General features: G+C 36.1%; 1 protein-coding gene across 1 annotated transcript in view; it reads left to right on the forward strand.

Moving 5' to 3' along the window:
* CFAP47 (cilia and flagella associated protein 47) overlaps positions 1–20800 on the forward strand; it is a 296774-nt gene extending 275974 nt beyond the window's left edge. The window contains exons 61-64 of the mRNA XM_012807582.2: positions 79–250; positions 3179–3340; positions 18284–18452; positions 20569–20800. Coding sequence (XP_012663036.2) covers positions 79–250; positions 3179–3340; positions 18284–18452; positions 20569–20775 — 710 coding nt within the window. The 3' untranslated portion in view covers positions 20776–20800. The remainder of the gene's footprint in view (positions 1–78; positions 251–3178; positions 3341–18283; positions 18453–20568) is intronic.
* The last annotated feature ends 3312 nt before the right edge of the window (positions 20801–24112 follow it).

Here is a 24112-nt window from a genome sequence, read left to right on the forward strand (position 1 = left end):
AAAAAAAAAAAACTACCTTATGTTCAGTCTATGTATATCTAATTAAATTGAAATATATTTTAATCTTGGTTTTCCCAGAACTCCCTATAAAACGCGAATTTGAGTATGAAATTGAATTTGAATCTGAAACTGTGAAGACTAGCTTGGAATCCTGTATCGCTTTATATCTGATCAAAAAAACTTGTAATGTCAAGGATGAAGCAATAACAATGATTTTCAATGTTATATTTACACCAATGAAACCAATGAGGTAAGCCTTTCCTTTTTCTTTAAACAATATTATTACTATTTTAAACCAAATAATGTTGTTATTACTTCCATTTTCAATATTTAGGTTATATTACTTCTTTGAAATTTTGGGCTAGATTTCTTCTAGCTATGAAAAGTACTTTGATGAGAGAAAAAATAGTCTAAATGGTTGGAAGTCTAATGCATTCTTCAAGAATTGTGACCTCCTTAATGTAATAAATGTATCATATTAATGAAAGAAAATAGTCTATTTGTAAAATTAAATTAACCTTGTAATATACCAATGCAGCATATTTATTTAATACTACTTCTCAGAGCCTGTTCGATGATGAAGAGCTATGTCCTACACTGAAGCTGCTTCCAATTACCTCTTTCCCCTTAATTGTCATGACATTACACATCTTTTAGTAAGAAATAAGTCTATCTGTGAGAATAGTGAGCATTTGATAGGTCTGTCTTGGGGGAAATCTCATCTAGTGCTATTATTATACTTACTTTTTGGATGATTGATACCTAGTTCCTGCAAATATTATATGATATTTCATTATGAAATGGAGCATTATTTGTGTTTAAATGGAGAGATATTGATCAGACCCACAGTGCACACAAAATAGATAACAGTATGACAATGAAAAAACAATTCAAAGTATTATTTGTGCTTTTAATCATTTCTACAGTTCAATTATGTATTTAATATATCTATGCATGTTAAGTGGCTGTGACTATGTAGTTCAGTAACTAAAAGATACCAAGGTCACTTCAGGAAGCAGTAATAAAATGAAGCTACAAGAATAAAATAGACTATAAACATTGACATTGCCTCTTTTTATCATTTCTTCTACTTCCATAGTATTCTATGTTTATTTGTTAGTATTTTTCACATTTAACTTTGTATTGTATTAATTTAATCATGGAAATTACCAAAATAACTAGAAGGGGAACAATGTTAACATCAGTAAATAGAAGTGGAGCCAATGTGTATTTATATGCATTCAGAATTTTGTGAATTTAAAACTTCTTGGTGAATATTTGGGAAAATGATTTAGGACAATTTTTTACATGATCCACAAGTTTCTGTGAGTGTTGTTTGGTGTTCTTATGTAGTTTAATGATTCCATTTTTTGGAATTTCATTTCCAGTTTAATGAATTTTCATTTCCAGTTTAATGAATCATTTATGTTTATTTCATTTACTATCATTCCTTCTTCCATATGTATATTCATCATCTTAATGACAGGGATACTTTCTTAGAAATGTGTCATAAGGCTATTCTGTCATGTACATCATCAACTACATTTGCACAGATCTAGGTGGGTAGTGTATTGCACACCTAGGCTATATGATGTAGCTTATTGCTACTTCTAGGCTGCAAACATATGAATATTATAGGTGATCATAACACAATAGTAAGTATTAGTGTATCCAAACATATCTAAACATATGAAAATACATTAACAATATGGTATTATATATGGTATTAGAATCATGTGGTACCACTGTTGTATGTGAGGTCCATCATTGACTGAAACATTGTTATGTGGCACATGACCGTACCTGGTAAATATTCATTTACTTCTGCCATTCCTCCTTCCAAATGTATTTGGGCTGGTTCACTGGAAGACAAAAAGTTAAAATAAAAAGCTCTAAATTATGGAAATCTTCTCTTCCTTTTAAGGTGGAAAGACTCAAAACAGGAAAATTAGTTCTTGAAATAGTGCTCCTGAAATAGTGCAAAGAGAGGAATATAGTTTCCTTTACAAAGGCAGGAAAGTGTGAGGGAGGTTTATGTTTAGGGTTCACATTTTGGAGAAGTTTAGGATAATATATTAAGTTATAGCTGGCTAACTTATACTACATAGGATTAGACTGTTTCTGTGCAACACACTTTATTTTTAGCAGCACCTTACTAAAAAAAAAACCTTTAAAATTTTTCTTTCAGTTATTTTATATTAATAGTTTAAACAACGCAGTAATGAATATCCTTACACACATCACTTCTTCTAATCTTAGAGGCATATGTCCGGGGAAAAGTACTAAGAGTCAAACTGCAGATTTATTGTGTGCACCTTTCAAATTTGGTAAGAGACTGTCCAGTTGTTTCCCAAAGGGTTGAGTAATTCCATATTGCTACCTAAGAAAGATCAGAGTTCCCAGAACTGCTCTCTGTGATAGACAGAGGCAAGAGGCTTGTGATTTAATTTATAAACCTGACTTATGATATTATAACCACACCATTACATGAGTCACATCCACCCTAAGCAAGCAGATAACCTTGCCTCAGCTCCAGGTACTGCCCTATTTTTTCACTCTTTGTCACAGCCAAATACTTTGAAAGTCAGTCTCTGCTAATTTTCTTATTTTATTCAGTTGCCACTCATTTATATGTTATTCTGCAAGGTGTTTGTGGTCTTTACCAATTGTAATTTAAATTTCAAAAAGCTTCAATTTGTCAATTATGTGGGGCTGTGTAGATGTTCACTAAAAATATATTTTTTTATATGTGAAGCAAGAATTGAAAAGGCTTGTTCTCACTGTTTTATTTTGACATAAAGTACCTAAAGGGAATTTGCATTTGTATAAATCTAGAATTTATTTGCCAAATCTACCCTTGGGTTCTTTGGTACTGCACATATAATATTCTATGTTGGTTTGAGAAAATTTGCAGAGTCCATTCTGCACGTTACGGTTTTTAAAAATAAACGGTAGATAAAATGCCCTACAAAATAATTACCTCAAAGGGAGAATGATAATACAAACTATGACTTAAAAATTATTCCTACAATGTAATTAATAGCCAGCTACATTTTTAAATAAATAAATATCCCAATGTTTTTGCTGAAACGATGTTTATTTACATTTTAACCCTAGATATTAATTTGCTATATTTATTCTCTTTGTTTTGATTTTGAAATATCTTTTTATATTCAAGGTCTCAAATTATGCTGAAGATAGAATGTATAAAAGATGGCGTCTGGAAATTTCCCATAATGTTGGTTGCCACGGACCCTGATATAGATGATGTCATCGACATTGAAGGAATTGGTTTATTTAAAGAATCCGCTGTTGACTTTAGGTTAACAAGTCATACTGGGTAAGATATAGAGAAAAAATATACATTATATAATATATATATATATATATAAAATTTATGCTGAACTATGGAACAAAATTTAAGATGGAAAATATTATAGGCCAGCTTTTGCTGGTTAAGCCAGAGCAGTATTGCTTCTCTGACTCAAAGCTTTACAGATTCCATAGATCTTTATTAAAAAAAAATAGGGTCTACAAAGCGAAGACCAAAAAGAGAACCAAAAGTAAATAATTATAAGTTAGGATAATATTTCTATGTGTTTCTTCAGAGGATGTTTCAATGTATTTTTTCAAAAATAGACGGATTATTTCAGCAAATTTCAATGGTGTTGGAATAGCGAATGGTTTAACTAAGTATAAATGGTTGGGTGATCTACACTGATTCCATGGGCTGCCTCACTTTCTGCTCTACCATAGCTATCTTTGTTGTACTGTGATAACAGGCAGCATGCCAATGATACTTTTGCTTATCTCTCATGCAAAAATTATTTTTACAGCATGTTAAAACATAATGTATGCACCATAAAATTCACCCATTGTAAGTGTACACTTAAATATTTAAAAAATATATTTATAGGGTTTGTAATCATAATCACATCTGGATTTAGACTTTTTCAATTTCTCTCCATGTTTTCCTCAAGCCCTTTTGAAGACAACTTCCACTGTCATCCCCAGTCTCAGTTTACCACTAATTTTATTTCTTTCTCTATAGCCTTACCTTTCCTATATATCTCATATTTTAAAAATCACATAATGTATAGTCTTTTGCATGTGACTTTTTACATTCTTTTTACCTGAAGTTCAGTAGTTTTCATGAGTAAGCACCTCTGTGTTGGACACATTTGGTCCATTTCCAGAGTGCTGATATAGTTGTTTTTTAACAGTTGTTCAGATTTATAGTTGCTATTTCAGAGAGAGGATTTGTGTATCTGACTCAGTCAACTGGAATAGAATCCTGTACAATATATTTTAAATAACTAGAGTTGCATATAGATGTTCTCTGAAAAAAAAATTTATTTTTTTCAGTTTTTGGCCAGGGCCAGGTTTGAACCCACCACCTCCAGTATATGGGGCCGGTGCCCTATTCCTATGAGCCACAGGCACTGCCCAGTTCTTTTTTGAGACAGAGTCTCACTATGTCACCCTTGGTAGAGTGCCATGGCATCACAGCTCACAGCAACCTCCAATTCTTGGGCTTAAGCAATTCTCTTGCCTCAGCCTCCCAAGTAACTGGGACTATAGGCATCCGCCACAATGCGTGGCTATTTTTTTTTGTTGCAGTTGTCATTATTGTTTAGCAGGCCCAGTCTAGATTCTAACCTGCCAGCCTCAGTGTATGTGCTGGTGCCCTAACCACTGTGCTACAGGTGTCGAGCCTGGTCTCTGAAGTTTTATATTTAAACTTCTAAGATATGATGCTAATTACTGCAATTTTCTTCACTGTAGGGTTATGTTGGTTATATCCCTTCTTATTAAGGATAAGATTTTGCACTCAACAAAGAGAGCTAAACTTTGATGAATGGAGAAAGAAGGATTTAGTGTTACTGGGTCATATTCCCAAATTATGCTATATAAGACACGAGAGGTAGGAATATGAGAAAGAACTGTTAAATTTATTGGTTTTCTTCATTTCTAAAACTGATGACTTGGTTTTCTGTATGTCAAGAAGTCTTAGGCTGCTACCCGTATTTACCATAAAAATGAGCTTTAAAAAGATACTAGGTATGTATGAATATATTCTACATACTTTGGTCAAAATGAATGATGAAGAGTTAAATGTACATGTATAATTACCTGTTGCATATGGAGCTAGGTGATGTGATGTAAAGCTTTATAGATAGGGTGACCACAAGATTCATTGACCAAACTTGAACTTTCTTGAGAATAAAAGGCAACTAAATTAAAAGTTAGGTTGATAATAAGATAAACTGGGACAGATGTGAGCAAACCAGCACTTACAGTCACTATTATTGAAGGCCATTTCAAGATGTTTGCTGTTTATTCAAAGAAGAACGGAAACTCATTAAATCAGAAGAGTGATATATCTGGAAAAGAGTAGTTAGCTGAAATATGTAGAAAACAAATGAGAAAATTATAAGAATGAATGGAGACAGACTAGTTAGTTAGCTAATGCTATTGTTGAGATGTTGCTTGGACATTTTGCAGGGGAAGTGAAAAGGGAAAGAGTATAGATCGGAGAGACTTTACAGAAAAAAACTCAATTCAATTTAGGAATGGATTAGGGCAACGGTTCTCAACCTGTGGGTTGCGACCCCTTTGGGGGTCTCCTGCATATCAGATATTTATGTTATGATTCATAACAGTAGCAAAATTACAGTTATAAAGTAGCAACGAAAATAATTTTATGGTTGGGGGCACCACAACATGAGGAACTGTATTAAAGGGTCACAGCATTAGGAAGATTGAGAACCACTGGATGAGAGGATCAGGATGTTTTACCTTACTACTCACCTTCAGTGATAAGACAATGTAAAAGGAATCATAACATGGGGTGGAGGTTAGACCATATGACCTGGAATTTCTCTTACAGTTTCAAATATGATATTCTGGTGAAAAAAATGTTGGTTTATAGTCAAATGGAATTATAAACAAATTATTTCTCAACAACTAATTAGCCTTGTGACCTTTATGTTTTTGCTATTGTGAGCCCCCATTTCCTCATTTAAAAAATGGGGATGACAAAATATACTTCACAATGTTGCCATGAAGACAAATGATGTAATGGGTATGAATTGTGTAGCACAATGCCAGAAACTTAGTAAGCCTTCATGAGTGATGTTTTTATTATGTACTTTTCCATATCTTTGACCAACATGATTATATAAAATCCAATATTGAGAGAGGCAAAGGTTTTATGTTATTAAGTACCCTACATTTAAATGTCCAGAGAGAAACTTCTGGTTATATATATTTCAAATGTTATAGACATAAAAACCTTCTTACATCTAGAAAATCTGTGAATCAAATTAGCTTTCCATCTGTAAGTCCTGTGTGCCTATTTTTAGTACAATTGTTCAATTCTCAAGGTCCCATATCAGAAAACTGAGTGGTTTTTAGCTTGTTTAATGTGGACGAATGTTCGGGAGTGTATTTTATGCTTTCCTGAAAAACAGATCCAGTAAAGGACAGCATCAGACCCCCTTTGTGTATTAAATCATATCCTTCCTCAGTCATATCCTTCCGTCCTAAGTCTAGCTCATAGACTTTAACTGTTGTGGAGAACAGCATAGAATGTATATAGTATTGTAAGGAAATTCAGAACTATTTTCCAGAACAACTGTAGCATTTTACATTTTGACCAGCAATGAATGAGTGATCCAGTTTCTGTGCATCTTCACCAGCATTTATTTTTTTTTTTTCATTTTAGCTATTTTAATAGGTATATAGTGACATACAATTTTGGTATTGATTTACATTTCACTAGTGGCTAATTGTTGTTGAAGACATTTTCATGGGCTTAGTCACCATATGTATCTGCTCTTTGGTGAAAGATCTACTCATTTATTTTGGCCATATTCTAATTATGTTTTTTTTATTAACTGTTGAGTTTTGAAAATTCTTTGTGTATTCTTGATATTTCAGCCTCTTTATAGGATTATTTTGTGATGGAGGAGTTGGTATTCTCCATGCAGTACAAGTTATTTTTTCTTTTATATCACATACTTTTGTTGTAATATCTGATAATCCTTCACCTAGCACTAAATCACAAAGATTTTATCATATGCTCTCTTTGAAAATTTTTAGAGTTTTAAATTTCAAACTCAAGACAATGAAATATTTCATTTTATTTTTGCTCAAAGAGGAGGTTTATTAATAGGAAAACCATGTGAAGGGGGAAGGGCACAAACTCTGAAAAGGTTGAAGGGAGACATTTCTTCAGGCATAATTTCCTCTAGCTGACCAATTCCTCCAAGTTTTGTGAACCCTTCTGGTCATCAACCTAAGATGATAAAGCACTTTTTAAAAAAACTTCAAAATATTAAGGATATACAAATGTTTATGTATACATGGATACCTTATATAACATACAAGTCAAAGCTTTTAGTGTGCCCATCACCAGAATGGTACAGTGAACCCAGTAGAGAAATTTTTACCCCCAACTGTCCTCCCACCTTCCTTCTTTTTGGATGCCAGTGACATCTCTTTGTGCCCATGTGTGCTCATTTTTTAGCTCCCCATTATTAGAGAGTACATGTGCTGTTTGTTTTTCCCTTCTTGAGATATTTCACTTGAGAAAATGGTCTCCAGTTCCATCGAAGTTTCTGCAAAAGACATTATTTCATTCCTTTTTATAGCTGTGTAGTACCCCCATTGTAGGTGAGAGAGTGTGTGTGCGTCTACACGGTGATAAACATTTGAGGGCAGGTATCTTTTTGATAAAATGACTTCATTTCCTTTGTGTAGGTACCCAGGAGTGGGATTGCTGGGTTGAATGATAAGTCTATATTTATTGCCCTGAGTAATCTCCATACTGTTTTCCATAGAGGTTATACTAATTTGCAATTTCAACAACAGGGTGTAAGTGTTCCCTTCTCTTTGAATCCACACCAACATCTATTATTTTTTGTCTTTTTAATAATGGCCATTCTGATGAGTAAGGTGGTTTTAATTTGCATTTCCCTGATAATTAATGATATATTTTAAGTTTGTTGTTACATATGGTGCAAATGTTAGGCATAGGATCATTATTTTCCCTATGGATGTTCAGCAAACTTTGTTCAAAAGACTTATCCTTCCTTCATTGAATTGATTTTTCAACTTTGTCAAAAATCAAGTGGATACTTATGTGTCTGTCTAATTTGGAGCTTTCTATTTTGTTCTGTTTATCCTCTACCTCATTCAGAGTTATTCTTTTCACTTTATTATTCCTTTTCAAAATTCTTTGCTATTCTAGTTCATTACTTTTCTAAATAAGTTTTAAAATAAACTTGTTTAAGCCTGCAAAAAATCTTGTTTTATTTTAAAAGAAATGTATTAAAACCATAGATCAAATTGTTACTATTAGACATATTCACTACATATTGTGTTTACTATACTATACCATATATACTATGGTTCAATATTCATTTAAATCTTTTATTTTTCTCATCAGTGTTTTATAATTTTAAAAGTTACAAAATGCAAGTTTTGACATATTTGCACCTAGATATTTCCTATTTGGAGTGATTATAAATGGTATTGTGTTTGTAATTTTAGTCTCCACACATTTATTGCTAGCATATACAAATGCAAGTGATATTTGTGTTTATTTTGTACATGCTGAATTTTCCAAACTGTGATTTGTCCTACATGTACAAGCACTGTTTTTTTTTTTAATTTCTTGGCATCTTCTGCACTGACAATTATGTCTTCTACACATAGGAACACTTAATATCCCTTCATTTCCAGTCTGTATGCTTCTTGCTTTTTATGCCTTATTGCAGTGTAGGAATTCTGGTACTATATTGAATGAAAGTAGTGAGAGTGGAAATCACTGCCTTTTTTTCCAAACTTAGGTGGAAAGCATTCAGCCTCTCACCATTATGTATGATATTAGCTGAAGGATTGTTTTCAGTGATTTTCATCAAGGTGAGGAAGTTGTTCTTTTCCATGTTTGCTTCCTAGGGCTGTAGTAACAAATTACCACAAACTTGGTGGCTTAAAACAACAGAAATGTATTCTCTCACAGTTCTGAAAACCTAAAGTCAGAAATCAATGTGTTGGCAGAGCCTTACTTTCTCTCTAGTCTCTACAGGAGAATCTAGTCTATGCCTAATTTGCATTCCCACCAGTGGTGCCTGGGTTCCTTTTTATCTGTATCCTTGCCAGCACATATTATTTCTCTTTTGGATAATAGCCATTCTAACTGGGGTAAGATGATATCCCATTGTTGTTTCAATTTGCATTTATCTAATGATTAGTGATATTCAGCATTTTTTTGGTATGCCTTTGAACATTTGTATGTCTTCTATTGAGAAATGTCTATTCGGATCTTGTGCCCATTTTTTAGTGGCATCAGATTCCTAGTTGTTCCTTTGAACCTGTGCTCTGAGAAGCTGGGATACCCGTGTTCCAGGCCCCCATGTGAACTTAGCGGAATGAAGGTGGGGCCTCGGGGATGGAGGGATTCAGTGGCTATTAGCCTCCAGGGCAGAACACACTCCAAATGTGGATCCAGTTTCAAGAAGGTGCCATGTCATAGCAGCTTATGTGGCAGGGCTGGAGGATGTCAAGGGGCTTCTTGCTCTAGGGGAATGCAGCTGCATGGACTCCCAACAACTGTGCATACTGGACTTGGAGCCTATGAGGACGGGAGGACCCTCCTGTAGAAATGACTTCTGGAGTTTGTGGCAGTGATGGGGACTGCTGAAGGTTTCCAACTTATCTTTTTCCAGTAGTATGTCCACTCTGGCTCCTATCTGACCCTGGTAGGGAAGACAGTGTGGCAGAGGCAGGATGCCTTGTGCCCTTTCTATAGTGCCTTCTGTGCTCCATAGAGGGGATCACTGTTTTCCTTGTGCTGTGTAGCAAACTTCCTCATTTGCTTTTGTAGGAATATAATTGTTATGTGTTGTTTTGATTCTTTTTATTGGGGGACAAGAGACAGGCAACTGTAGGCAGACATCTTGCTAACATCCTACTACAATGAAATTATTCTGACCTCCTTTTCAATTGATATTACTGAAATTCTCTTAGGTGTTTTATTTAAAATCAGAAGTAGCTCCTGTATTTCATATTGATGTATTTCTGCAAACATTAAGTTCTAGGGTAGTCTCAAAAGAAATAGGAAATAGAGCTGCTTCATCAGATTTCAATAAAACTAATTTCTAGGCTATAAATGTACTTACCAGGCCAGGTGCAGTGGTTCAAACCTGTAATCGTAGCACTTTGGGAGACTGAGGCAGGTGGATGGCCTAAGATCAGGAGTTCAAGACCAGACCAAGCAAGAGGGAGGCCCCATCTCCACTAAAAATAGAAAAAAATCTAGCTGGGCATTGTGGTGGGCTCCTGTAGTCCCAGCTACTCAGGAGGTTGAGGCAAGAGGATTGCTTGAGTCCAAGAGTTTGAGGGTACTGTGAGCTGGGACACCATGGCACTCTGTCCACAGTGACAGTAAAACTCTGTCTAAAAGTAAATAAATACAATTATTAGAAATTCTAAGATATGCAGTTACATACAACAAGTACATTCAAAATATGGGAAAAAATAACTCTTTTGTCCTTTTTTTTTTTTTGAGACAGAGTCTCACTTGGTCACCTTCAGTAGAGTGCTGTGGCATCTTAGCTCACAGCAGCCTCAAACTCTTGGGTTCAAGTGATTCTCTTGCCTCCACCTCCCAAGTAGTTGGGACCATAGGTACCCACCACAATACCGGGTATTTGCTTTTTAGAGATGAGGTCTCTTTCTGGCTTAGGGTGGTCTCGAACTCATGAGCTTAGGCAATCCACCCGCCTTGGCCTCCCAAGTGCTGGACTTGTCTGTCTTGAACCCCAATGGATGTCTTATGTTGAATGAGCTACTTAGAATTATTGAGAAATTTAAAATTTCCCCAGAATATTTTCTAAAGTACAAATTTTGCTTTCATTCAATTTTGTCTCTGTGTAATAATAATGCACCATTTATAATATTGATAGTAGAGGACTTCTTTTTTAAAGATTCAACAGCAATAAAATATCCTCTTTGTGTATATTTAGTAGGCAAATTTGGGGTGTGTTTTTGATACATTTTAATGACTTATGGACCCTCATGTGGTTGCAATCATGTTTGCCATGTCTATAGCCATCTGTAAATTTGACAGAGTATTAAATACCTTATTTACATCATTGGGTCATCTAAAATGAATTTAAAACAAATTACACATAGGGTAGAATGGAGCTTTCAAGTAAAAGATCATACTACATAGTAATTTTCTTGTACAAAGTGAATTCTACTGGGGGACAAGGATTTTTATTAAAATGGCAAACTGATAATGCATGTGCATGTGGGTAGACACACACATGTGTTTGCATATATAAACACACACACATAGACAAATACATACAATTTAAGAAAGCTTTAGTGAATCATGCCACTGACATTGTTTAAATCCTCTCTAATTTATTACCTGTCTTACACCACAGCTGGGTCTCCATTTATTCCTAACAATAACAATAAAGCTACTGTCCCTTAAAAAATGATGACATATAAAGAAAACTTGATGAAATTGTTTTGTAAGCAGTTTTCTCAAGGACTTTCCACTGACTGAAATAAATAGCTTTCAAATGCTCCAGATGGAGAACAAAAAGTGTTCTTCAAATCTGCAGAAAACCTCTAAAATGTAATGGCAATTTTTCTCCGTTGAAATTTTATCTCTCTCCTCCCTGCATTAGCATCATCCCTCTAGAGTCAACAGTATTTATCTGTGCAGCTATTTCAATGTTCTGAATACCATTATTTTTACCTTAGAGAACAGCTGCTATATTTTTGTTACAAACATATGGAAGGGAGTATTTCCCCAGATACACTTATCTATTATGCCTAATAATATTGTTATAAAGAAAAAGAACTGCAAATAATTTGTAAAAATCACAGCTGTGTCGAATGTAGGACAATATAAGCTCACTGAAGTGATTATTTATGATCACCACAGTTTTCTTATTTCCTTGTCTGCCCTACCCAAGAACAACACAATAATAATAATAAATGCCTATTGCATCTCTAAGTAGCATATATAGAATTATTTCATTTTTATGCTCCTACACACACACACACACACACACATCCGTTTACACAATCACTGTGAGAAATTTTGTAAGTTCCAGACTTGGCAGTGCTTCCTGGGTGGTGTCCATTTAGGTCAGATACCTCAGCTCCTGGCTCCTCTCCCTCTGATCTTATCTCAGCACAAAGACTCTGATACATATCCCTAACCCTGTTAGGTCTTCTGTGAAGCTCCAGTCCAGCCCATTCTGAACTGTGGTAGGCTAATAAACATGGAAGACTCTACTGTATGTATTTTCTATGTCAAAAGTCCTGAGAAAGTTATTAAACATTCTTGCTCCTTTATGGAGTTATATTCAGTGTTAGCTTTGCCAGCTATAGGTAGAACAGGCATCCTAATGGGAGGTATAATTTAAGGAACTCCACACAAAGGAATAAATCATTTCTAGAAATATCTATCATTACTAGGTTCTGAAAAGCTTCTCTCAGAGCCTTATCCATATGGATTAAGGTGGTTATTTTTAAACCATACTCCACTATCTTCCTCCTGGTCTTTCTGTCCCCTCAACACACACACACAGACTCTTAGTATTGAAATACAGAAGCACTATTTTCATCTGATTTCTTTGTTTGTGTTTCTGTGTGACTGGCTCGAACATAAGAATCTATAGATAAAAATATAAATCAATAAAATAGAAATTTTCAAACCACTGAATGAAGAAAAGGACCTCCCTGAGGCAACACTGATGCCCATTACAATAGACTGTTGGGATTATGTAACAATAACCATTGTGTATATGTAGGTGGACCTTCACAAGTTCAAAGGGGTCAGATGTGTGAGGCAGTGCCAACAAAGAGCAAGGAAATAAGCTTTGGGACTGAGTCCAGTGATTTTCAGCCAGGGGCAAGGATATCCACTTAGGTGGTATTTCAAAATGTATTTGAGGGAATTTTGTTTGGTGCTGTGGACATTTGAAGCCTCAGGGGAAGTGACACTGTGTAGCTTGTTACATCAGCAGCAATAGCCGACATTTACAATTTTGATCTAATTTTCAAAATGAAACATTATTTTTGTCATTGCATATGGAATGAGTCAGACAGAAGAAACATTTTCCTGAGGAAACCCAAGAGTAGGCCAGAGTCAGTCACGCATCACCTCTTGTGCAGTTGTGTAATTCAAATGTGTGCCTCCATGAAATGACAGTCACTCTAGCAGTGCAGTGTTAGGATTCTTATGAATACTTGAAACTACACAAGCTACATGTCAGTATCAAGGATTAATGGTATGTACTTGGGAATTCAGTTTAAAAGCTGGCATTTTAAAGATTTATCTCACAAGAGAAATCTAGGTTGCTGTATTAAGCAGTCAAATCCGAACATCATGGTGGCAAAAGTGTAATAATCACTAATGCACTGGTAGTTGTCTGGTTGACAGGGATGTGTATAGGACCTGAATTGAAGGCCAGATGTACATTTATCACACATCTGGTTTACTGTGTCAGAGGTCCTCCTATTTCTACTCTCTGCCTCTAAAAGTGAGGATACTTCTGAGCTGTCTCATATTTGCCATTTCCCTTTCCTTCCCACCTTCCCTGCCCTGACTCACATGACTCTACTGCAGGCCCCTGGGGCTTCCTGAAGAGTCTTTGTGCTGCTCATGTCTCCGTCTTCCTCAAGGGTAGTGGTGCCTCTGCTTAGGCTTTTCTCCTCCTTGGATAGGGACCCAGGCTTCCAGTGGAGCCCAGAGAATTTGTCATACGTGTATCATCTATCACAAAAGAAACAATGCTGGGACACTGTTCTCCATCACGTAGGTAGTGATTTTCCTCATGTAGTCATGACTGCTGTCACAAGCAGCAGGTGCTATTGTGTAGCAAGGGCAGACAACCACCACATCAGTGCCTCTTTCTCACATCAAGAGAGCATCTTCACAGCTTCTTTGTGCATAGAGGATCTGTCTTCCCCATTTCCCCAGTTCCAGGCCCCAGGCTCTTGTCTTCCCTGCTCCTTCCTGGAAAACCACTCTAAAATCTTCCATTTGGATTAAAATCTTCTCCCAAATTTATTTAAGAGAGTTGATTGAAATATAGTGTGGCAACAGTTTAATAAATGATGGCTATTATTATGTTTACTGTTTATTCATAGAGCCAGATAGCAATATTTTTTTCTCAGTTCAAGGACTAGCTGCAAGGTTTTATGTAAATTTTGTTTTAAAAATACAACATGATAGCGGCGGTGCCTGTAGCTCAAGGAGTAGGGCACCAGCCCCATATACCAGAGGTAGCAGGTTCAAACCCAGCCCCAGCCAAAAACTGCAAAAGTAAATAAATAAAATGCTAAAAATACAACATGATGTATTAAAGAAGGGCAAATTTCATAGCTTATCATTGGCCATAAATATTTTCCCCAGAGATTCCAGACCTCATTCCTGTGCTTCTTCTTTAGAAATATAGAAAAGTGGATCACAGTTTTCTATATAAGCAGTTGCTCTTTAGAATTATACCACTTTTTAAACTTCTGTTACAAATAAGACAAAACTTAATGGAAGTAGTTCGGATTGCATGTGAAAACCCCACACTGTACCCCAGAAGTGCATTAATGTACATAGTTACCATTCACTAAAAAAAAATAATAAGACAAAACTCCCTTATTAATAAGTTGAATTTTTAAATCTTTCATAAAGGAGACTTATTATTTCATGAACAAATTACAGAGTTTTGCTACACTAATTCACCAACTATCTACTGCTGGGTATCTGAATAAAGTTTAAAAAGCTGTAATTCTTATGTCACCAATAATTTTGCTCTCTATTTATAAGACTTATAATTACAAATTTTTGTGGCTAAGATTTTTTTGTTTGTTTAACCTTTTTGGATATTTCTGCATCTTCCCCATAGAGGATGGAAATCAAAGATAGTGAAGGCAGTGCAGACACAGGAACCTCCTCCATTCTGATTTATAAAAACACCCTAGCAAAATACTAGGAAGCATTGAGTTAGCTGAAGTCACAAGCTCAGTGGCTCTACCCATTGGGTTACAAGCTTATGTGCAGGGGTACATAACAGCTAAGAGGATTTTGGAGTCCTCAGTGGAGAAGTCTAATGTAGTCCTGTGCAGAACAGAATACTGAGCACCCGTGACTCCGGCCACATGACTGCTATTGATAGTCCCTATTTTGTTCTTTGTTCTGAGCTGTCTCCCAACATCTTAGTTATGCTGGTCTCTTCAGTGATCTGGATAGCGTGAAGTTGAAGCTGCTTTCCTGGGAAGTTCCAGAAAATTTTAGGAAGCAAGTTGTTCATCTCACCCTTTGTTTCCCTTCACAAGATAAGGAGTTCCATCTCTGTGCTCAGGAGTGCTGGCCTGGAGGAGGTGGGGTGAGACAGGCAAAATGATATTATTCTTCCTACTCCTTTTTTGTAACAGCTATTCTCAGGATTTTACTTTTTGCTCTATTGTAGCTTCTTAAGTAGCCTCCTGAGCTCTTCCAGTGGGATTTTCCTTCATACATAATTGCCAAATTGTTGCTCTTTGTGAAAGGAAGGAAGACTGGGATCTCCTATGCCACCATCTCACTAACATTACCTTTCCAAATCTTAATTCTCTTGATAGTATGCTATAAATCCCATAGATTTTCTTCATTCTTATTCTTACTTTTTCTTTGTTCTCCTCTGTCAAAGATATTTTTAAATGACCTGTATGCAAAGTTCACAGATTATTTCTTTGGCTTGATCAAGTCTGCTTCTCTCTCTCTCACTCTCCCTCTCTTTCTCTCTCTCTCATTTTTCATTTTATTTTTCAGCTCCAGAATTTATTTCTGTTTGTTTTTTTCATTAGTCATTGAATTATTAACTTCTTCAGCTTCAAATTTTCTGTTTGGTTCTTTTTATATTTTCTATTTCTTTATTGAGATTCTAATTGTGTTCATGCATCATTTGCTTGAGTTAATTGAACATATTTGAGTTACTTATCAGGTAGTCATATACTTCTGTTTCTTTAGGATCAGTTTCCAGAAACTTATTTTGTTCCTTTATTGAGCTATTTCTGTTTTTTTCCTGTTTGTCCATGTTCCTTGTAACTCTGTGGTGGTATTAGTGTGTTTTTAAAAGGCCTTTTCTCCCAATGTTTAAAGACTGCCTTCACACATGGAAAGATCTTCATCAACTAGTGTGACTGGAGATTCTAGAGGCCTTTTTATATGGATGTATCTTTTCTGGATTTCTTCATGTATATTCCCATTTAGAGGGTTCGAATGTCTCTTTTCCTTCAGGAGTTTGTAATTTCTGAAGCAGAAGCACACCACTCACCTTTTTTTGTTCCCAGTGGTTTCCAGGAATCTAGAGCATACTAAGTCCCATCAGCATTCTGAGATAGGCAAGCCACAAGACACTCTCTTGGGAAACCTCAACATCCTGCCAAGTTAGAACATTGACCATCTTGTCCAAATTTCTTTTCCCTTCACCAGAGATGAGCAGAAACTGGGTATTTCCTTCTGGTCATATGGCACTGTGCCAAGGGGAGATCTATGAGAAGAGAAAGCCAAGAATTTTCCTACTGGCTTCAATGGGAATTGATTCTTACTTTACTGTAGTACAGACACCTCTTAACTGGTTTCTGGATTTTTCACAAAGGGAATTGTGTCATGTATTGTTGTTGGATCATTGTCTTCATTGGTGGAAGCAGGATCTGGGAGTTCCTATGCCTGTCCATCTTGCTGACTTAATCTCCCTAAAAACAAAGCACTCTGCCATATTCATTGTCATCATTGCTTAACACTGGTAATAAAATATTTTAAAATAACAATTATAATGATAACTAAAGTATCATTGGCTAATTCTTTTGTGTGTGTATCACTTTTTTTAATCTAGTCATCTGTCGAGATTCACTTACATGATATCTTTACTATTGTGAACAGTGCTGTAGTAAACATATGAGTGAGGATATCTTTCCATATATTAATGTCTTTCTCTGTGGGTAGAGACCCAGTAGTGGGATCACTAGACCAAATGGTAGTTCTATTTTTAATTCCCTGAAAATCTCTATACTGTTTCCATAGAAGTTATAGTAATTTTCAGCCCCACCAACCATGTATAAGCATTCCATTTTCTCTATATTTGCAACAACATTTTTTTATTTTTTGACTTTATTATTTCAGATAAATATGAGAGTACAAACGATTAGGTTACATTGTTCGCATGTGTTAGGTAAAGTTCAAGTTGTAGTTGAGCCCTTCAACCAGGGCGTGTGCTGGATACCTTTACATTGTGCCCATAAAGCACTTTCCATGTGTCAAGCACTAATTTAAAGGCTTTACACTGATGATTAATTTAAATTTAACAGATAACAAAACTGAGGTACAAAAAGGTTAAGTAAATTGTCTGATGTTATGCACCTGCCTAAAGCTATGATTTCAATCCAGGCCATCCATATCCATAGTCCATATCTAAAACCTCTGTCCTAATACTTAACATGTATTTGCAGAATGGATCAGGGAGTGCCCCCTTGAATCTTCCCTGTGTCCTCTTCCAAGTTTCACTGTTGAATCTGTTTTCAGAGGCTGTACTTGACCATTTGTCTGCATATGCCCTGTTGGTTGGGATTTTAAATTCCTTACAACTTCCTGTATAGTGTGCCCCTCTTGTGCTTTATTCTACGAAAAAATCCTTCAACTTCATTCACAGTCTTTCTCTCAAATATAGTCAACCCTGATATGAAGATAGTCATTTGAAGCTTAAATGTCACTCAGTTGTCTTCAGATCCTAGCAACCCACATTCCAACCCAAGAATGCTTAATGAAACTGTAAACTGCTTTCATCTCGCTTAGCAATGGAAAGCTAAAGGAGAGTGAGCAAATATCACCATGGAATAATGGTAGAAATTAAAGGGTTTATGATAGTTTTAGTGGTTGTCATTTTGCATATGGATTTATTTATGAACTCTTGAATTTTATTTTGGGACATTGAATTCTTCCAGTTTTTATAAGGACAAAGGTTTTTCTCAGTACACAATAAACATGGGATTGAAAAAAAACTTTAGGATTTTATTTCATCACCCTGAGAAGAATAACACTTTTCAGTAATTTAAAAACAAAAAATGCCTTCTCACTATGACTTGGTAAGCATTTAGCATTAATGTTTAATTATAGTCTATTGCAGTGGAATTCAAACTCTCATTGTCAAGCTATCTTAAAGAGAATGAGATAATTGTAAAATTTAATAGACTGTCATTTGTACTTTTATTCCAGACACTCCGAACCATTCACCGCGTACTTCCTACCTGGCAGTGATCCAGAGTTTTTCGTAAGACCGCAGGCTGGTGAACTTCTTCCTTTTCACACCAAAGGAACTCTCATCACTGTAGGATTTATACCCCAAATGTACAGCAAAACATATAAGGCAACATTAGTGGTACAGGTAAGTTATATAAAAGCAATAGTGAAAAAACATTTGATGTGACCAAAGGCATTAAATGAACAAGGAAGAAAAGGGTTTACCAAATGGTCACAGGTGAAGAATAATAATATTGCCTTATAAAAGTCAGTTTATCTCAACCGTTCTATCTTTTTTTTACTTTTGTTGAGTTGAAGAATTTTAAGTATGGTACATTTAAAAAAGGATGTCAACACTAGAGGAAATTAAGGAATTACTTCCATTCCATATTAAGGAAATGCGGGAGAGACAATAATGACTGTTAGTGATTTGTATAGTCACGTATCGTTTTTTTGTGATATACCTATTCAACAACTTTGTGAACTCTAGCTTATTTGAGGTAGAGATTTTGTAATCTTTAAGACAGAGTATTGTCAAGATGTTGAAGCCTAAAATGAAGAAATGGAACAGAAGATAAAATTTATTTTGAATTGAAAAAGAAAACATGGCCAGATGTGGTTGCTCACATCTGTAATCCTAGCACTTTGAGAGGCTAAGGTGGGAGGACTGTTTGAGCTCAGGAGTTCAAGGCCAACCTGAACAAGAGCAGACCTTATCTCTAGTAAAAAGAGAAAATTTTTCCAGAAATTGTGGCAGGCACCTGTGTTCCCAGCTACTTAGGAAGCTGAGGGCAGGCAGATTACTAGAGCTCTTGAGCATAGGAGTTAGAGGTTACTGTAAGCTAGGTTGATGCTATGGTACTCTAGCCTAGGCTGGACAACAGAGTGAGACTCTGTCTCAAATAAATTAAGAAATAAGAAGGAAAAAAAAGAAAATATGATGTAAACTGGGTCATTAATTGAGAAGTCTGTTAAAGTGATCATTTTATTCACAATTAATTTAAATACAACTTTGAAAATTTATTCAGTAACCAATAGCTTTCTACAAAATTTCACTAATAATTTATAGAAATAACTTTAAGACTAAAGACAACTTTAAAATTATTTCTGAAAAGATACCTATTACCACTGTCTGTTTTCAGTAGCATAGGCACAAGGAGCATGTTGCCATATTATAACACACAACTCCAGGTCTCAAAGTGCTTTCTAGACTTTGGAATCAAGCAATAATTAGGCAGTGCCATAGGGAAAAAATGTTATGAACAGAGAAAATAAAATGTTGAATATTGTTTGAGAAAGTTATTTCTACTTATTTATCTTTGTAAGAATCTTTACAACATAGGTAGGAAGAAGATGAAGGCTTTGTTGACTAGCTGCACCTACCCTGTTATCTTCACTGAAACTTGATTTAAAGTGATCACGTTATTGTACCTGCTTGTTTACACTAAGGGTTTAAGTAACATCTTTAAAAATATGTGTAGAGGAAAATGATTTTCTTTTATGTAGCATACAATGGACATTTCTGAAATTAACTATGTAGGAAGCTTCACCAACAAAATCTGTGCCTGGTTTCCCTGTACTGATTTAACCATTAAATTATTGATAGCACCACTGAAGGTTTTACATGAGAGAATAAGGTAATATGTGAGATCAACTGAGAATATGTCATTTCCAGTTAGCCTGAAGTGTAACAAGTTGATAAAACTTATGTGGGGAAAATCGAGATTAAAACATATACACTATTCAGGTGATGGGAACACTTAAATCCCCAACTTAAGCCCTAATTCATCCTTGTAACTAAAGACACTTGTACCCCCTAAATCAGTGGTTCTCAACCTTCCTAATGCTGTGACCCTTTAATACAGTTCCTCATGTTGTGGTGACCCCCAGACACAATGAAAATAATTTTATGGTTGGGGGTCACCACAACATGAAGAACTATCAAAGGATCATGGTATTAGGAAGGTTGAGACCCATTGCACTAAATCTATTGAAATTTTAAATAAAAGAAAAGAAAGAATTGCTACTTTGTTGATTCCACTTTTATCATGAAACATTCCAAATACATGAAGAAACAGAATAATTAAACCCCAAGCACACATCATCTAGTGTGAACACTTACCAACTCATGACTACTCCTGCTTCACCTGTATGCCCTACATGGAGAAGAGAAAGTTGTTAGTTATGGTAAACTTTCCCCTATGTTTTACTAAGCCCATGGATATTTCATACAGAATCTATCTCTCCCTCTTTATTTTCAGACAGCAGATATGTACTGGATGTATAATATCAATGGATTACCTCAAGGATCTGCACCCATCATGAATGTAAAACCCAAAGTTGATACTTTTAACAGAAAGTATAACCCTAAGCCACCTCGTCGACGCAATTACATCAGAGAAAATGCTAAAGTCGTAAGGACAGGAACCTCTTCTAACAACAAAGGTGATAATTCGACTATGAAATAATAAATAAAAATTCATACCTAAAGTATTTCTCGGTCTCAAGTAGAATTTTCATGACTTTTATCTCCTCTGTTGGAATATTTCTGAGAAATAATTGTTTGATTATAATAGGCCTTCTGTGTTTTCTTGTCTTTTAAAATGTGACTTAATCTATTCTCTGATTGTGTCATGACTCACTTCTGAGTTATGTACATCTTGTAAAAAACAGGCTATAGCAGGGGGTGCCTGTGGCTCAAAGGAGTAGGACACCAGCCTAATATACCAGAGGTAGCGGGTTCAGACTGGGCCCTGGCCAAAAAAACAAAAAAAATTAAAAACAGGCTTTAGTTGCAAATTTGGGGATTTATTCAGTTTTAAAGCATAGGAGTACATTTGTAATAAAATCGACACATAATTTCAATGACAACAATATTTCTAACCAGTGTTGCTGTTAAAGCTACATTTCTATCCCAGATATTGCTTATTAGTCTTTATTTTTTAAGTGAGAAGTACAAATTATATATATTTACAGTACAAAACACAATATTTGAAATACATGTACACTATAGAATGGCTAACCTGAACTAATTAATACATGCATTACCTCACATATTTTTTCTGGTGAGAACACTTAATATATGCTCTTAGAAATTTTCAAGTATACATTGTTTCTGACTATAGGCACCATGATATAAAAGTAATACCTTGAATTTATTCATCTTATCTAACTGAAGTTTTCTGTCCTTTTGCCAACATTTATTAATCCTCCCCATCGTCTCTTTAGCCCCTGGGAATCAGCATTATACTCCCTGCTTCTATAATTTCATCTTTTTTAGATTCCACATACAAGTTCAGACAATGAAATTTGTGAACTCATCCTAGAAAACAGTGCTACACATCTTACTGACGAAGATCACTACGGTCACCTTCAATGTACTCCCTTTGGCCACCAGGTGACCAAAGTGATATGCGGCAATGAGGCATGTAGCACTATTTCTAGGATAAGTTTGCAAACTTAATTGTCAGAACTCATATGACAACAGCTCTGAAAACGCCATTCTGTAAAAAGAGTGCCAAAATTGCTCTGAAGGATGAATTAGACTCTAGCAGTGGTGCATAGCTTCCTAAGGGCAGTCTCTCAAAGGTTAGATCTCTAATAACCTCAATCAGAAATGAAAAAGGAAAAATAACAACAGATACCACAGACATACATGAGATTATGTCTGACTACAAAAAAAACTCTATGCCCAGAAATTTGACAATGTGTAGCTAATGGACCAAGACCTGGAATCACACAAGATTCCTAGACTTAACCGGGGAGAAATAGATCTCTGAAATAGAGCAATTTTAAGCACTGAGATTGAAAAAACAATAAAAAGCTCCCAACAACAACAACAAATAAAAGCTTTGGAGCAGATGACTTCACACCAGAATTCTATGAAACCTTCAAAGAGCTTGTACCTATACTGAAGAACCTATTCCAAAATTTTAAGGAAAAACACTTCCCCAACACATTCTATGAGGTAAACATCACCCTGATGCCAGAACCCGAAAAGGACCTCACTATAAAGGAGAACTGGAGACCAATTTCACTAATGAGTATCAAATCAAAAATACTCAATAAAACCCTAGCAAATTGACTCCTTACAGCTATGCATTTAAAAAAATTATACATTGTGATCAAACAAGCTTTATTCCAGGGTTGCAAGGTTGGTTTAACACACACATACCCATAAATGTAATTCACCACATAAATAGAAGCAAAAACAAAGGACATACGATCCTTTCAATAGATGCAGAAAAAGCATTCGACAAAATTCAGTATCCTTTTCAAACAAGAACTCTTAAGAAAATAGGTATAGAGCACACATTTCTTAAACTGACTGAAGCCATCTATGATAAACTCACAGCCAATATCACACTGAATGGGGTAAAATTGAAAGCTTTCCACTTAGAATGGGAACCAGAGGATGATGTCCACTATCACCACTACTATTCAGCATAGTTATAGAAGTTCTAGCCAAGGCAAGAGATGGATATAAGAGCGTCCAAATAAGTGAAGAGGAGATCAAACTCTTCACTCTTTACCAATGATATAATCTTATACTTAGAAAAGCCCAGAGACTCAACCGTAATACTTCTGGAAGTAATCAAGAAATACAGTAATGTCTCAGAGTATAAAATCAATGTCCACAAGTCAGTAGCCTTTGCACACACCAATAAGAGTAAATTTGAGAATCCTCAGTTCACTGCAGGGCCGCTAAAGGAAAGGTTTCAGTTGCTCTTTATGGAAGCTCCAGTGGAGTGGATGTCCAAATAGAGGAGAAAAGTAGTTCCTGCTTCAATCTGCGAGGTTCTGGCATAGAACCAGAGTGAGGGTCTGGAAGAGGGAGAGGCAGCCAGTCTAGGGATAAGGAAAGGACTCATTATAGGGAAGAGGACAGTGGAGTCTGAGCAGGAGTGAGCTCAGCCCACACACAGTTGCAGAAGCAACTGTTAGCCTTATCAGTAGAGCTGGAATGGGGAAGTAACTGAAGTGGCATATCCTCCGGGAAGACTCATCGCTAGAGCAGGTGAGAATTATGGGCATATTGCTGGTGTGGGCCAGGATATAGGTGGGGTGTTTCTGGAAACTTTAGCTTGAAGCAGTCCAGGAATCTGGGGAGGGGATTGCCTGTTTTCTAAAATGGCTGCACTCTTGTCAGGGTTATGAGAATTCCTTTCCCACACAATCATCTCTCAGCAACCACAGGTGGAAGAGGGAAAGGAGAGGAAAAGAGTCTAAATGGAGGAAAGCTAGTGTTCTAGTCACCTATATCCCTCTCTGAATGCCGCCCACCCATAATGTCTAGGCTCTGGGGTCACACAGATACCTGGGCACCCACCAGACTCCTGTGGTTACTGTAATCTGGTCCAAACTTTGGGAAATGTTTGCTAGGAATGATCAAGATGAAAAATGAGAGGCCTCCATGGGGAAGACAAAAGTGCAAGGTCAGTGGAAAAGTGGTCTTAAGGGCACTGGCAGCCTGATGCTTCATCCTCAAGAAGTTCCCAGTTCCCTGGTGGCAACAGCTTTTGGGTGTGTGAGGGTAGTAGGACTCTCCAGCAGCTTGGGAGCCTGCTGACTGCCAAAGATGTGGGGTGTGGGGAGAAATAAACCACTCCACCTGCCCTTCTCCTGGGACTCTAAGTCTCTTTGGGGCTTCACTCTCCTGATATCCTGTTCACTCATGTTCTACTCAGCAACCTCTTCCCATGGAATCTCTAACAGGTTAGTTATAACAAGTTCTTTTCCAGTCACCCCTCCCCATCCCTCTAAGTCACAGCCTGGAAGGTCCACAATATACATAACAAACTACTG

Source organism: Otolemur garnettii, unplaced genomic scaffold (assembly GCF_000181295.1).
Source record: "Otolemur garnettii isolate 467f Iridium unplaced genomic scaffold, OtoGar3 scaffold00072, whole genome shotgun sequence".
Taxonomy (NCBI): domain Eukaryota; kingdom Metazoa; phylum Chordata; class Mammalia; order Primates; family Galagidae; genus Otolemur; species Otolemur garnettii.